The sequence below is a fragment of the Mandrillus leucophaeus genome, unplaced genomic scaffold (genome assembly GCF_000951045.1).
Source record: "Mandrillus leucophaeus isolate KB7577 unplaced genomic scaffold, Mleu.le_1.0 Scaffold39, whole genome shotgun sequence".
Lineage (NCBI taxonomy): Eukaryota > Metazoa > Chordata > Mammalia > Primates > Cercopithecidae > Mandrillus > Mandrillus leucophaeus.
In genome coordinates, this window is record NW_012104142.1 from 4,065,955 (window position 1) to 4,080,731 (window position 14,777).

Sequence of the window (14,777 nt, forward strand, 5' to 3'; positions counted from 1 at the left end):
TTGGTGGTGCTTGCCTGGTCCCAGCTAGTCGAGAAGCTGGGGCAAGAGAATCTCTTGAACCTGGGAGGCAGAGGTTGTAGTGAGCCAAGATCGCACCAATGCGCTCCAGCCTGGGTGACAGAGTGAAACTCCATCTCAAAAAAAAAAAAAAAAAAGGGAAAGAAAAAGAAAAAGAAAAATGGAGGCCTATAATTGCCCAGAATTTCTGTCTGGAAACATTTTCTAGACCACAAAGAGGATCCCAAGCCAAATATAGTGATCTTGCTAAATTAAGGTGACAGAGATCAAAGTTTAGAAAACCTGAGGTGCCTGGAATTGGTGAGGCAGAGGACTCAAGAGGAAAAAGTCACACAGAGAAAGAGCTCTAAAAATGTATATGGAACACTCTTGAGTATTGAGTCAACACTAAGCAGTGCATTCTTTAGGATGAAACTATACAAAATAATTGCCAAGGAGCCACAGGCCAGTCAATTTCCAGAGTTCACAAGAGAAAACAATCAAGCTCTACCAAGTCAGACTAGAGGAACCTCATGGAACACCTAAGGCATTTAATAACATCCCAGAAAGATCATCCTATATTAATAGGGCTAAATTAGCCCTAGAGGCTGCGCATGGGGGCTCATGCCTGTAATCCCAACACTCTAGGAGGCTGAGGTGGTCATGTCACTTGACCCCAGGAGTTCGAGATCAGCCTAACCAACATGGTGAAACCCCATCTCTACTAAAAATACCAAAAAAAAAAAAAAAAAACTTAGCCAGGCATGGTGGTACACACCTGTAATCCCAGCTACATGGGAGGCTGAGAATTGCTTGAACCCAGAGGCAGAGGTTGCAGTAAGCTGAGATTGTGCCACTACACTCCAGCCTGGGTGACAGAGCAAGACTCCATCTCAAAAAACAAACAAACAAAAATAAAAAACAGAGTGACAGAGTCAGAAAAACAGTACCTATGTATTTTAAGAAAGAGAAGACCGTGGCTCGCTACATTTTCTCTTCTCTCCAAGGAAGTTTCCATAACTAGTGAAAAAAACTATCAGGGACACTAAAGTACCAAGGTTCCTTAGTTAATTTCACAGGGTTGCCAAGTTGTGAAGTCTCAGAAAGCATTCATTTTCTTTTTTTTTTTTTTCTTTTTTTCTGAGACAGTTTTGCTCTGTCACCCAGGTTGGAATGCAGTGGCACAATCTTGGCTTACTGCAACCTCCACCTGACTCCCAGGTTCAAACAATTCTCCTGTCTCAGCCTCCCAAGTCGCTGGGACTATAGGCTCACGTCACTGTGTCTGGCTATTTTTTGTATTTTTGTAGAGATGGGTTTTTGCCATGTTGGCCAAGCTGGTCTCAAACTCCTGACCTCAAGTGATCCGACAACCTTGGGCTCCCAAAGTGCTAGGATTACAGGCGTGAGTCACTGCGCCTGGCCGGAAACCATTCATTTTCTAAAGCTGCTATTGCTATCCCTACCACGTTATTTAAAATGTTTAGCAGAGGAGACAGGCAGACCTTGAAGCACAGTGTTTCCTATGTATTACCTTGGCATGTTGAATTCTTTGAAACATCTTATTTCATAGATGAATATTCATAATACCAAATGATCTGGGCAAGAAATTTTGATACAGAGTTAAGCCAGAAATCAACTCCTTTCTGACAAGAGAGATGACTGGAAGAATAAAAGTATATGCAAGAACAAGATGGTTGGATAACACTCACCTCTTCCACAAAAGACCAGTACTTGCAGTTACTGCAGATGCTCCCAGGAAAGCCACCATCATTAGTCTTCGCCGGATCTGGATGGGCTGTGATCCTCCATGGTACCATCGAGAACCCACAGCCAGTTCTGCCAAAGCAGAAAGTGAGTTCAGACGAAACATCCTGTGGACAATAAGTAGAAATGTCACTCTTAGCTAGTGGTAGTTATGATGATGATGATCCTACCAATATTTCTAATAAACACTAAAGTAATTGCTCTATGACAGGCACTATACTAAATAAATTGCTTATATTATCCCATTTAATCCTCAGAATAATCTTATGAGAAAGTACTACTTATAAACCTGATATATTAGTCAAAGTACAATTAGAAGACAGAAACCACATGATAAATTGAATAAGAAACTTTTAATATAAAACATTATTAAGGTCAGGTATGTGGCTCATGCCTGTAATCTTAGCACTCTGGGAGGCCAAGGAGAGAGGATTGTTTGAGCCCAGAAGTTGAAGAACGGCCTAGACAACATAGTAGGACCCCATCTCTACCAAAAAAAAATCAGCCAAGCATGGTGACATGCACCTGTAGTCCCAGCTATTCAGGGGGCTGAGGTGAGAGGACTACTTAAGCCCAGGATGTTGAGGCGACAGTGAGCTATGATCAACAGAGCAAGATGCTGTCTCAAAAAATAATTAAATAAAATAAATAAAAAAATAAAAAATTATTAGTTACAACAGGAAATTTACTACTCAGAAGTTAAAGAAATAGCAGATATAGGGAGCAGTTACTATTCGAGATCTGACACAGAACACCAAGAAATGACCAGTCTATAAAAGGTCTACTCTCACTGACAGGGCAGAGATCAGACTGTGTGGAGAGGGCACAGCTATGTACGTCAGAGAAACGTACTAAGGTGCCATGCCAGCAAAATGCACTAGAAAATCACTCTCTGTGATGCCAGAACAAGTCATCCACTGGACAACTCATGCCAGTGGAATTTGTTGGGAAGCTGAACTTTGCAATGGCAGGGGAAGTCACCCATGGAGAGGCAGTTTCACTAGGAAATTGCATATGAGAGTTGCTGCTAAAACTCCTTAAGAGTTGGGTGCCATTGAATGTCCCACTAGTTCCAGCATGCTATAGAAGCAAGCCACAAAGGGCACACTAGAATCAGCAAGAAACACCCTTCCTCCAGGGTCCTTCTAGTCTCTCTACTGACAAAGTTTAACAGTAACTGGCAAAGGAAAAACTTTCAGTATCACAAACAGGACAATGAAAGATGCATTTAGAGCTGAAATGAAAAAAGATAACTGGTACCCACATTTTACAGATCTAAAATATAACTTGCTCAAGAGTACATAGGCAGGAAGTGATGGATCTAGAATTTGAACCTAGGGAGGACTAACTCCATACTTCAATGTCGCCCAGGAGTTAGGTGGGGAGACTTCAACCTAGGAGGGAAGACTTTGCTGCCCCCTACCTTATAATGCTGATACTGCTTTGAAGTTTTTATTAAATCTTTCTCACGCCCAGGTCCTTGGAGGCCCTCCTCTCTACCAGATTCTCTATACTTAAAACTTCACTTAAAAAAAATTTTTAATATTTTGTTTTAAATCAGAAACATCTGTATTAGTGCATATTGCTGTTCAATAAATACTCTCCCATCCCACACCCCTTAGGCAAAATTACTTTCCTACTTTTTTCTTCTCCTTCTGCATAGTAATGCCAGGTCATAAATTTCCTACTCTTTAAGTTTTTGGTGTATGTCTTGCCATATGTCTTGCTCTAACCAATGGAATGTGGACCAGTTCCATGAAGTGCTTTTAAGAGGTGCTGCTGTTAGTCTTCTTGTGTTCCTGCACTCCATCGAGAGAAGACCATGTCCCAAAGAGACACTGATCCTTCAAACTGGCATCCATAATGAACAAACTTCAGCCTGGAATAAACCACTGGCAAGCCCAGCTGAGCCAGCTGAGCACAGCTGACCTGCAGAATGCTGGTGAGAAATAAATGTGTGTTACTGTAAGCTACAAAGATTTGGGTGTCGTTTGTTGCCCCATCAAAAGCCAACTAATTCAGCATCCAAGAGAATTACTGGGAAGTTCTTATTCTTTTTTTTTTTTTTTGAGACTGAGTCTTGCTCTATCACCCAGGCTGGAGTGCAGTGGTGCAATCTCAGCTTACTGCAACCTCCACCTCCCGGGTTCAAGCGATGCTCCTGTCTCAGCCTCCCGGGTAGCTGGGATTACAGGCACGTGACACCACACCTGGCTAATTTTTGTTTTTTTAGTAGAGACAGGGTTTCACCATGTTGGCCAGGCTGGTCTCGAACTCTTGACCTCAAGTGATCCACCCGCCTTGGCCTCCCAAAGTGCCGGGATTACAGGCATGAGCCACTGCACCCAGCTAGGAAGTTCTTATTCAACAAAAATTTATTAAATTCTTATTGTATATATAGCCCTATGTGAGACCCAGAAAGCTAAAAACTATCTACATTCTAATTAAACAAGATAAATATAAAACACTTTTGAAACAATACATTACTAAAATCATACATATATATATATATTTTTTTTTTGAGATGGAGTCTCGCTCTATTGCCAAGCTGGAGTGTGGTGGCATGATCCCAACTCACTGCAACCTCTGCCTCCTGGATTCAAGCAATTCTCCTGTCTCAGCCTCTTGAGTAGCTGGGACTACAGGCGCACGCTATGATGCCTGGCTAATTTTTGTATTTTTAACAGAGATGGGTTTCACCATGTTGGTCAGGCTGGTCCCAGACTCCTGACCTCAGGTGATCCACCTGCCTTGGTCTCCCAAAGTGCTGAGATTACAAGCATGAGCCAATACACCCAGCCTAAAATTATATCCTGAAGCATAAAAATATTATGAGAGATATGACAGAAAACTACAAATAACAAAGATTAAGTTGAGACTGGGTTAGTCAGCAAAAGCTTTTGTTTAGTCTTAAGCCTCAGAATGGTGTAAAATTTTGATTAAGTCAGAGAAATGTTAAGGGACACCCCCAAAACCACAGGATCATTTTGGGCACCTCCATCCAGAGAATTAATGTAAATTAATGTAAATTTTTCCCTCTAGATTACGACCTTCAGGGCTCAATATAGTACCTCACTGTTTTAATACACCAGATGGGCTGATGGAGGAAGAGGCATTTCTTTATGGTTCCACTTTTTTGTAGGGGTAATTCATTCAAATTATACAAAGTATCCATGCCCCCTTTGATTTTTCTCAAAGCACAGTTCACTAATTCCTAACTTTTTGTGTGTGTGTTTTGAGATAGAGTCTTGCTCTGTCACCAAGGTTGGAGTGCAGTGGCATGATCTTGGCTCACTGCAACCTCCACCTCCCGGGTTCAACCAATTCTCCTGCCTCAGCCTCCCAAGTTGCTGGGATTACAGACGTGTGCTACCATGCCCAGCTAATTTTGTATTTTTAGTAAAGACGGGGTTTTACCATATTGGCCAGGCTGGTCTCAAACTCCTGACCTCAAGCGATCTGCCCGCCTTGGCTTCCCAAAGTGCTGGGATTACAGGCGTGAGCCACCATGTCCAGCCCACTGATTCCTAATTTAAACTACCTTGCACTTTGTACATATCTTCCTATAGCATAAATTTTTCTCCCTTTGCCTTAAGGCCCAAATTATTTTTTTTTTCACGTTGTAAACACATAGTCTAGCACAGGACTTGTTACATTACTAGTGCTTAAATACCTAACCATTTTACTTTCACATGTCTGTGTACAAACTATACAGGTACTTGCTCCTAACATTTAAGTATACTCTAAAGTTCCTAATTTACTTAGAAAACTGTCTTCTATTATTTGGATTCAAGTCAGGTTAGACTACCCAGGCATCTCCTAAAATCAATGCGCTGGTTACTCTTAACTCTTCCCTGGGACCTATACCTATAGTCTCCGAAGTCAACTTTGCTCCTAGCTCCCTTTATCCAATCTAGGTCCAACTTCAAAATTGGACCTAAATCCTGCCCTCATATAGACAAAATGGAAAAACTGTTCATCTTTTCTGCTACTTTCCATGACCTAAGCTTTAGTAACACAATTCTTATGTCCTTCCCTAATCCCAGAAATCATCTCATTTTATTGCACATACTCTAGCAAAATCCAGCACCCAAGAGGCTGTCCATTATATTTTCTTCCTGTCTGGCAACTTCTGATTTTTTTGTTGTTGTTGTTCATTTCAAAATTAACATTTCTCAAATCCACATGTACATTCACATAAATAGCATTGCTCTTCGCTACAGCAAAAATGAGCACTAAACTAAAACATGCATATCTGGAGGAAACATTATTCATCACTGACAACAGAAAGAAAAGACACTTGGAAGTTTTCAATGTTTAAAATAAATAACATAGCCAGTTCAAAAGTTGGAACAGGATGGGTGCGGTGGCTCACACCTGTAATCCCAGCATTTTGGGAGGCCAAGGTGGGCAAATCACTTGAGGCCAGGAGTTCGAGACCAGCCTGGCCAACATGGTGAAACCCTGTCTCTACTAAAAATATAAAAATTAGCTGGGCATGGTGGCAGGTGCCTGTAATTCCGGCTACTCAGGAGGCTGAGGCAAGAGAATCACTTGAACCCAGGAGAAGGAGGTTGCAGTGAGCCAAGACTGCGACTGCACTCCAGCTTAGGTGACGGAGTAAGACCCTACCTCAAAAAAACCAAAAGTTCTAACAGCCAAGGAGTATATAAGCCTGGAAGATAAATTTACAACATCTGATCAGATGCAGAGGACAGCTAGACATATGATCAACTAAGTAAGCCACAATCACTTGAGAAGAACCTTTGAAATTTAGAGCATATGTAAAATAGGAAGCCACTCAAGTTCTTTAATAGGAAGAGGTCATGGTAAAAACACGGGTTAAAGCATATCAATCTAGCTATCAGCAGTGCATTGAATAAACTGCAAAGAAGCAAAGGCAGACAGAGCTGACAGGAAAGTGATCAGTACAGCCAGAAGGCATTAATAACCTAGGTATTGGGTGCTGAGTGCCTAGATTATGGTAAGTGTAGAAATAAAAAACAGAATCAAACAAAAACTTTCCAAAGAAAAACAAAATGTAGTTGGGCATGGTGGCACACGCCTGTAGCTGGGCATGGTGGCACATGTCAGCTACTTAAGAGGCTGAGGTGGGAGGACAGCTTGAGCCCAGGAGTTTAAGTCCAGCATGGGCAACATGGTAAAACCCCGCCTCTTAAAAAAAAAAAAAAAGATAAAGACATCGGTATCAAACATGTATTAATATCTAACTGCACAGGAGATATGGAAGATAAAAAGGAGAAAGAAATTAAAACAATAACACTACCACTAAGTAGTATGGTAAAAAAAAAAACAAAAAACAAAAAAACACTAAGTAGTATGGTAGAAATCCAATGATCCAAGATTGGTCTCAACTATACTACTCAACAGCTAGCTGTGTATAATAAAGAAGCTCATCCCTCCTCCTTGGAAAAATAGTTCACCCACTGGTAAAATGAAAGAATTGCCTAGGTGAGCTTAGGGTTCCTTTTATCTCTTTAGCACTCTCATATCTTTGGTAGAAAACACTGTAACAAAATTTAATTAATTTCATTTAGGGGAAAAGACTAAGATCATATTAAGTATTCAAGATTTATTAATTTGGGCAATCCATTTCTACATACTGTGGCTCTAGGGGATTTCGAACTTTGAAAGTTCCAAGTTTTACCAACTCAGACCCAGACAAATTATGTGGTTTCCTCATAGCTAATTAGTACAAAAACCTGTAACAGATCCTAGCATTTTTGACTCCCAAATAAATAATCTTAATGAGAAAAACCTGTTTAGTAACTGTTCTCAGCAGAAAAAAATGTAACAGCCACACTCAAAAAGTAGATCAAATGCCCAACTACAGAAAAAAAACAATGCTATAATAACATAATGGAATGGAATGTAAATATTAAAAATGATAATCATAAAATATTATTGAAATATTACTTCACAAACCAACAGAAAGTTGGGTAAAGATACAAAAAGACAGTTGGAAAAGAAATAAAAATGGCTCTGAAAACTGTGAAAAGATAATCTCACTCATAATAAGATAACGCAAATTAAACTTAGATACTTCTTTTCACCCATCAAACGGACAAAAATCAAAAAGTTTGAAAACACATTTGTTGACAACGTTGCAAAATGGCACTACTGATGAATATGCAAATCTGTACAATTTATGGAGGGCAATTTGATAATTTGCATTAAAATTACTCATATAATCTGCATATACTGGCCTAGAAATTCCACTTCTAATAATATAACCTACTGATGTACTTGCACACTTGTGAAATTATGCACATGTATATGGTGCAGAATTCTTACATCATAGTTTATAATAGCAAAACACTAAGAACTACCCCAATGTTCACCAAGAGAAATTGATTAAAGTATGATAAATCTGTATAAAGCAATACTACGTAGCAATAAAGAGAAGAGTAAAAACATGAAAAGAGTTAATAGTGTTATCTTTTTAAAAGCAATAGGCCAGCCACAGTAGCTCATGCCTATAATCCCAGCAGTTTGGAAGGCCAATATGGGAGGGTCATTTGAGCCCAGGGGTTCAAGACCAGCCTGGGAAACACAGTGAGAACCCCATTACTACAAAAAAAAAAAAAAAATCTAAGGCAACATGTGGAATACCATATACAGTATGCCACCTTTCATGTAAAAAGAGGAGAAAATAAGAATGCTTATGTACTTATTAAGTAACAACATGCTCACAAAAAGTAATAGTAGTGGTGCTGGTGGGAGTGGGAAATAAGTAAGATAACGTACGAGAGATTTTTATGATATGCTATTTCATTTGAAACATTTATATGTATTTATCCATGCAAACAAATGTACAGTATTTCTTATTAAGCATTTTCATTTAAGTTCAAAGGAAGACTATAAGGTAATATGCACATGCCAAACTTTGTAAAATATATAATCACATGGTTAATTTTTATTTACAAGTAAAATTTAAATTAGGCAAATAAAATTTAATGCTCCCCTAGGCATTTTATTGAAACTTTTTCATTTAAGTAAAAATAAAAGCAGGCCCAGAAGGCAGTTGTTGCATTCCCCTCAGCCAAGAACTGTCACTTAACAGCCCCACCACTAAGCTCAGGCCCAATAACGTCTCAACAATCAAGGCGCATTATGGCAAGCTTCCCTAGTGAGATAAACCTTATGCAATTCAAGCTTATATCCTTTCATTTTGAGTATTGGCACATTCTTACACAAATTAGCAAATGATTACAATTCCAGACCATATCCTTATCCTGACTTAAAATTTCTGCTTGCCTTTTTTATATTTGATTTACCCCCTTATATTTCAGACCCCTGACAACTGCACATTTAGAGAAGGACTGCTTCCAATCCTTGTACTGGCCTAAATAAACCTCTCCTGTACTATTAACTATTACCCGACACTGTTGTTGAAAGCAGCACCTGCTAACTCTGTGGCCAAGAAACATATCTGAGATCTACCAAAATCTGGCCACCAATGAAAGTGAGAACTCAGTTAAATAAAGTGTCAGCCAGGCGTTGTGGCTGTAAGCTTTCACGCCTGTAAGCTCAGTACTTTGGGAGGTTGAGGTGGGTGGATCACCTGAGGTCAAGAGTTCAAGACCAGCATGACCAACATCTCTACTAAAAATACAAACATGGTAGCACGTGCCTGTAATCCCAGCTACTTGGGAGGCTGAGCCAGGAGAATCGCTTGAACCCAGGAGGCGGAGGTTGCAGTGAGCTGAGATTGCACCATTGCACTCCAGCCTGGGCAAAGAGAGCAAAGCTCCATCTCAAAAAAAATAAAATAAAATAAAAAATAAAGATGGGAAATAATGAGATAATAATGGTAATAATGATTTGTTGGACATTATATAGGTTTTTGTGTGGCACAAGCAAGAGTATGTGAGTCTAAAAAAAAGACACTAAGGAAAATTATCCCCAAATATGTTGAGTTTATTTGGGAATAAGAAATGAGAATTATAATCTGGAATGCATGGGATGGCAAGTCACCAGTGTATCCAGTGAGGAAAGGATAAAGGGCAGCTTTATTAGGAAAAAGGCAGAGATTCACTTAAGCTGCTTAGAAACAGAGTTCACTCATTCCAGAGGCCCAAAGCCATTGTTGTCAGTTCACTGGTGGAGATGCCATTACTGGGCAAGTGTTCTTTTGAGAGCACTAGGCAAGTACACTCAAAAAGGACTAGGTTTATTACTAGTTGTAAAGAATGTCTAGTAATAAACCTTGTCAAAATAGGAGATGCCCGGATGACATTAAAGAGTTTCTTGCGGGGTTTTTAGAAAGTTCCTGAAAATGGTTCTTTCTTTTCTCTCTCAATTTTTACGGAGATGAGGTCTTGCTGTATTGCCAAGGCTAGTTTTGAACTCCTTGTCTCAAGTGACCATCCTGCCTCAGCATTCCAAGTCCATGGGATTACAGGTGTGAGCCACCATGCCCAACTCTTTGAAAACACTCATCTCACACATGTAAGCAGGAGCCTCCTCTGTCTGTGACCTTCCTGGCCCTATTTTGTTTGGATCTGACAAAAGTGATTCATCCTAATATCTGTAACTTTCACAAGTATTTGTATGTTTTTACATTTTTAATAGCTTTAATTGTACAAATAATATAAAAATAAATTTTCATTGTCGAAAATGTTATACAGAAGCACATAAAAAGAGTAAGTCTTTTTCAAATAAAGGCATACCTCATTCTACTGTGCTTCCCTTTATTACACACTTCACGGATATTGCATTTTTCACAAATTGAAGGTATGTGGCAACCCTCTTTCAAACAAGTCCATTAGCCCATTTTCCCAACAGCATACACATACTTTGCGTGTCTGTGTCACATCTTGGTAATTCCTGCAATATTTCCAACTTTTTCATTATTACTGTATTTGTTATCGTGATCTAGGATCAGTGACCTTTGGTGTTACTATTTTAATTGTTTTGAGGCACCACAAACCATGCCCAAAGACGGCAAACGTAATTGGTAACTGCGTGTGTGTTCTGCTTTACCCACCTGTCCTTTCCCCGTCTCTCTCCCTTTCCTCAAGCCTTCCTATTCCCTGAGACACAGAAATATTAAAATTAGGCCAGTAAACAACCAAGCTTACAAGGGCCTTTAAATGAACATTCAAGTGAAAGGACAAATTGCACATATCTCACTTTCAATCAAAAGCTAGAAGTGGGCTGGGCGTAGTGACTCACGCCTGTAATCCCAGCACTTTGGGAGGCTAAGGCGGGCGGATCACCTGAGGTCAGGAGTTCGAGATCAGCCTGACCAACATGGCAAAACCCCATCTCTACTAAAAACACAAAAATTAGCTGGGCGTGGTGGTGGGAGCCTGTAATCCCAGCTATTTGGAAGGCTGAAACAGGAGAATCTCTTGAACCTGGGAGGCGGAGGTTGCAGTGAGCTGAGATTATGCCATTGCACTCCAGCCTGGGCAACAAGAGTGAAACTCTGTCTCAAAAAAACACCAAAAAAAAAAAAAAAACAACAAAAACTAGGAATGATTAAGCTTATAAGGAAGGCATGTCAAAAGCCAAAAGCCAACACAGGCCAAAAGTTAGGCCTCTTAACAGCAGTTAGCCAAGCTGCAAATGCAGACGAAAAGTTCTTGAAAAAAATTAAAAGTGCTACTCCACTGAACACAAGAATAAAAGAGTGAATCAGGCTTGCTGTTGATGTGAGGCAGGTTTTAGTGGTCTGGACAGAAGATCAAACCAGTCACAACATTCCCTTAAACCAAGGCCTAATCCAGAGAAAGATTAACTCTCTTCAATTACATGAAAACTAAGCAGTGAGGAAGCTGCAGAAGGAAAGTTTGAAGCTAGCATAGGTTTAAGAGGTTTAAGGAAAGAGTTGTCCTCATAACACAAAAGGTGCAAGGTGAAGCAGCAAGTTATCCAGATCTAGCTAAGATCATTTGATGAAGGTGGCTACACTAAAGAGATTTTCGGTGTAGACAAAATAGCTTTACGTAGGAAGAAGATGCCATCTAGGACTTTTACAGCTAGAGAGAAGTCAATGCCTGACTTCCAAGCTTCAAAGGACAGGCTGACTCTCTTGTGAAGGGCTAACGTACCCAGTGACTTTAAGTTGAAGGCAATGCTCATTCATCAATCTGAAAATCCTTAGGCCCCGTAAGAATTATGCTATATCTCACAATTTGCAATTGCAAAAAATTTGGAACCAACCTAAATGCCCATCAACCAACAAGTGGATAAAGAAAATGTGGTGTATATACACCATGGAATATTACTTAGCCATAAAACAGAATGAAATAATGGCTTTTGCAGCAACTTGGATGGAGCTGGAGGCCATTCTTCTAAGTGAAGTATCTCTGGAATGGAAAACCAAATATTGTATGTTCTCATTTATAAGTGGGAGCTAAGCTATGAGGGCACAAAGGCATAATAATGATATAATGGACTTTGGGGACTCTGGGGGGACAGGTGGAAGGGGAGTGAGGGATAAAAGACTACATATTGAAGCCTAGGCATGGTGCCTCATGCCTGTAATCCCAGCACTTTGGGAGGCAGAGGCATACAGATCACCTGAGGTTGGAAGATTGAGACCAGCCTGACCAACATGAAGAAACTCCGTCTCTACTAAAAATACAAAATTAGCTGGGCGTGGTGGCACATGCCTGGAATCCCAGCTATGCAGAAGGCTGAGGCAGAAGAATAGCTTCAACCCGGGAGGCAGAGGTTGCAGTGAGCCGAGATTGCGTCACTGCACTCCAGCCTGGGCAACAAGAGTGAAACTCCAGCTCAAAAAAAAAAAAAAGACTATATATTGGGTTCAGTGTACAGTGCTCAGGTGACAGGTGCACCAAAATCTCAGAAATCACTACTAAAGAATTTATTCGGCCAGGCATGGTGGCTCACGCCTGTAATCCCAGCACTTTGGGAGGCTGAGGCAGACAGATCACAAGGTCAGAAGTTCGAGACCAGCCTGGCCAATATGGTGAAGGCTTGTCTCTACTGAAAATACAAAAATTAGCTGGGCATGGTGGTGCATGCCTGTAGCCCCAGCTACTTAGGAGGTTGAGACAGGAAAATCACTTGAACGCGGGAGGCAGAGGTTGCAGTGAGCCAAGATGGTGTCACTGCACTCCAGCCTGGGTGACAGGGCGAGATTCCATCTCAAAAACAAACAAACAAAAAAGAATTTATCCATGTAACTGAAAACCACCTTTACCCCAAAATCTATTGAAATAAAATAAATAAAACAGATTAAATTCATAATAAAATTTTTAAAAGCAATTATGCTATATCTACTCTGCCTATGCTCTATAAATGAAACAACAAAGCCTGGATGACAACACATCTGTTTACAGTATGGCATACTGAGTATCTGAAGCCCACTGTTGAGACCTACTGCTCAGAGAGAGAGGAAAAAAAAAAGATTCCTTTCAGAATATCACTGTTCAATGACAATGCACTTGGTAACCTAAGAGCTCTGAGAGAGATGTACAAGGAGATGAACGCCGTTCATGCCTGCCAACATAACATCCATTCTGCAGCCCACGGACTAAGAATTTCAAGTTTCAAGTCTTATTATTAAGGATATAAATTTCATAAGCCTTTAACTGCTATACATAGAGATTCCTCTGATGGATCTTGACAAACTAAGCTGAAAACCTTCTGCAAAGGATTCATCATTCTAGATGCCATTAAGAACATTTGTGATTCATGGGAGTAGGTCAAAATATCAACATTAACAAGAGTTTGGAAAAAGTTGACTCCAACCCTCATGGATGACTCTCAGGGTTTCAATATTTCAGTGGAAGGCCAGGTGCCGTGGCTCACACCTGTAATCCCAGCACTTCATGAGGCCAAGGCGGGTGGATCACCTGAGGTCGGGAGTTTGAGAGCCTGACCAACGTGGAAAAACCCCATCTCTACTAATAATACCAAATGAGCCAGGTGTGGTGGTGCACGCCTGTAATCCCAGCTACTCAGGAGGCTGAGGCAGGAGAATCGCTTGAGCCTGGGAGGCAGAGGTTGCGGTGAGCTGAGAGTGCGCCACTGCACTCCAGCCTGGGCGACAGAGTGAAACTCTGTCTTGGGGGGGGGGAAAAAAAAAGTCTACGGCCATACCACCCTGAACGTACCCAATCTCGTCTGATCAGTGGAAGAAGTTATTGCGTATGTGGAGGAAATAGCAAGAGAACTAGAATTAGAAGTGGAGCCTGAATAGCACGCTGGAATTCTAATTCAAAAGTTGCAAGTTTGAGTCCTGCTAGAGTCAAAAAAAGAAAAATGATTTTTGTAAATTTCAATTTTTTTAAAGTAGAGCCTGAAGATGTGACTGGATTGCTGTGATCTCGTGGCAAAACTTGAATGGATGAAGAGTTCATCTATGTTCATCCAGCAGCCATCAACATGGATGAACTCTGTTCTTCTGGATGAACAAACAAAGTGGTTTCTTGAGATGAAACCTACTCCTAGTGAAGATGCTGTGAACATTGCTGAAATGACAATAAGGGATTTACAATATTCCATAAACTTTGTTGATAAGGCAGCAGCAAGATTTGGGAGAAGTGACTCAAGTTTTGAAAAAATTTTCAAACAAATTACTTGTGTAAAACACTATCAATCAACATCCTATGCTACAGAGAAATCTTTTGTGAAAGAAAAAGTCTATTGATGCTGCAAACGTCATTGTTGTCTTATTTTAAGAAATTGCCACAGCCACCCCAGTCTTCAGCAACCACTACCCCTGATTAGTCAGCAGCCATCAACATGGAGGGAAGACCCTCTATCAGCAAAAGGATTGTCACTTGCTAAAGGCTCAGATGATTGTTACCATTTTTTAGCAATAAAGATTTTTTATTTTTGACATGGAGTCTCACTCCATCACCCAAGTTGGAGTGCAATGGTGTGATCTTGGCTCACTGCAACCTCCGCCTCTGGGGTTCAAGCATTTCTCCTGCCTCAGCCTCCCAAGTAGCGGGGATTACAGGCATGCACCACCATGCCTGGCCTTTTTTTTTTTTTTTTTTTTTTTTTTT

The 14,777-nt window shown here is 40.5% G+C and overlaps 1 protein-coding gene across 2 annotated transcripts in view; it reads right to left on the minus strand.

Annotated features, from left to right (window-relative positions):
* MICU1 (mitochondrial calcium uptake 1) overlaps positions 1-14,777 on the minus strand; it is a 295,337-nt gene that overhangs the window by 216,695 nt on the left and 63,865 nt on the right. For both annotated transcript variants that reach the window (XM_011991109.1, XM_011991108.1), the window contains exon 2: positions 1,710-1,871. In XM_011991109.1, the coding sequence (XP_011846499.1) occupies positions 1,710-1,870 (161 nt within the window). In that variant the 5' untranslated portion in view covers position 1,871. The remainder of the gene's footprint in view (positions 1-1,709; positions 1,872-14,777) is intronic.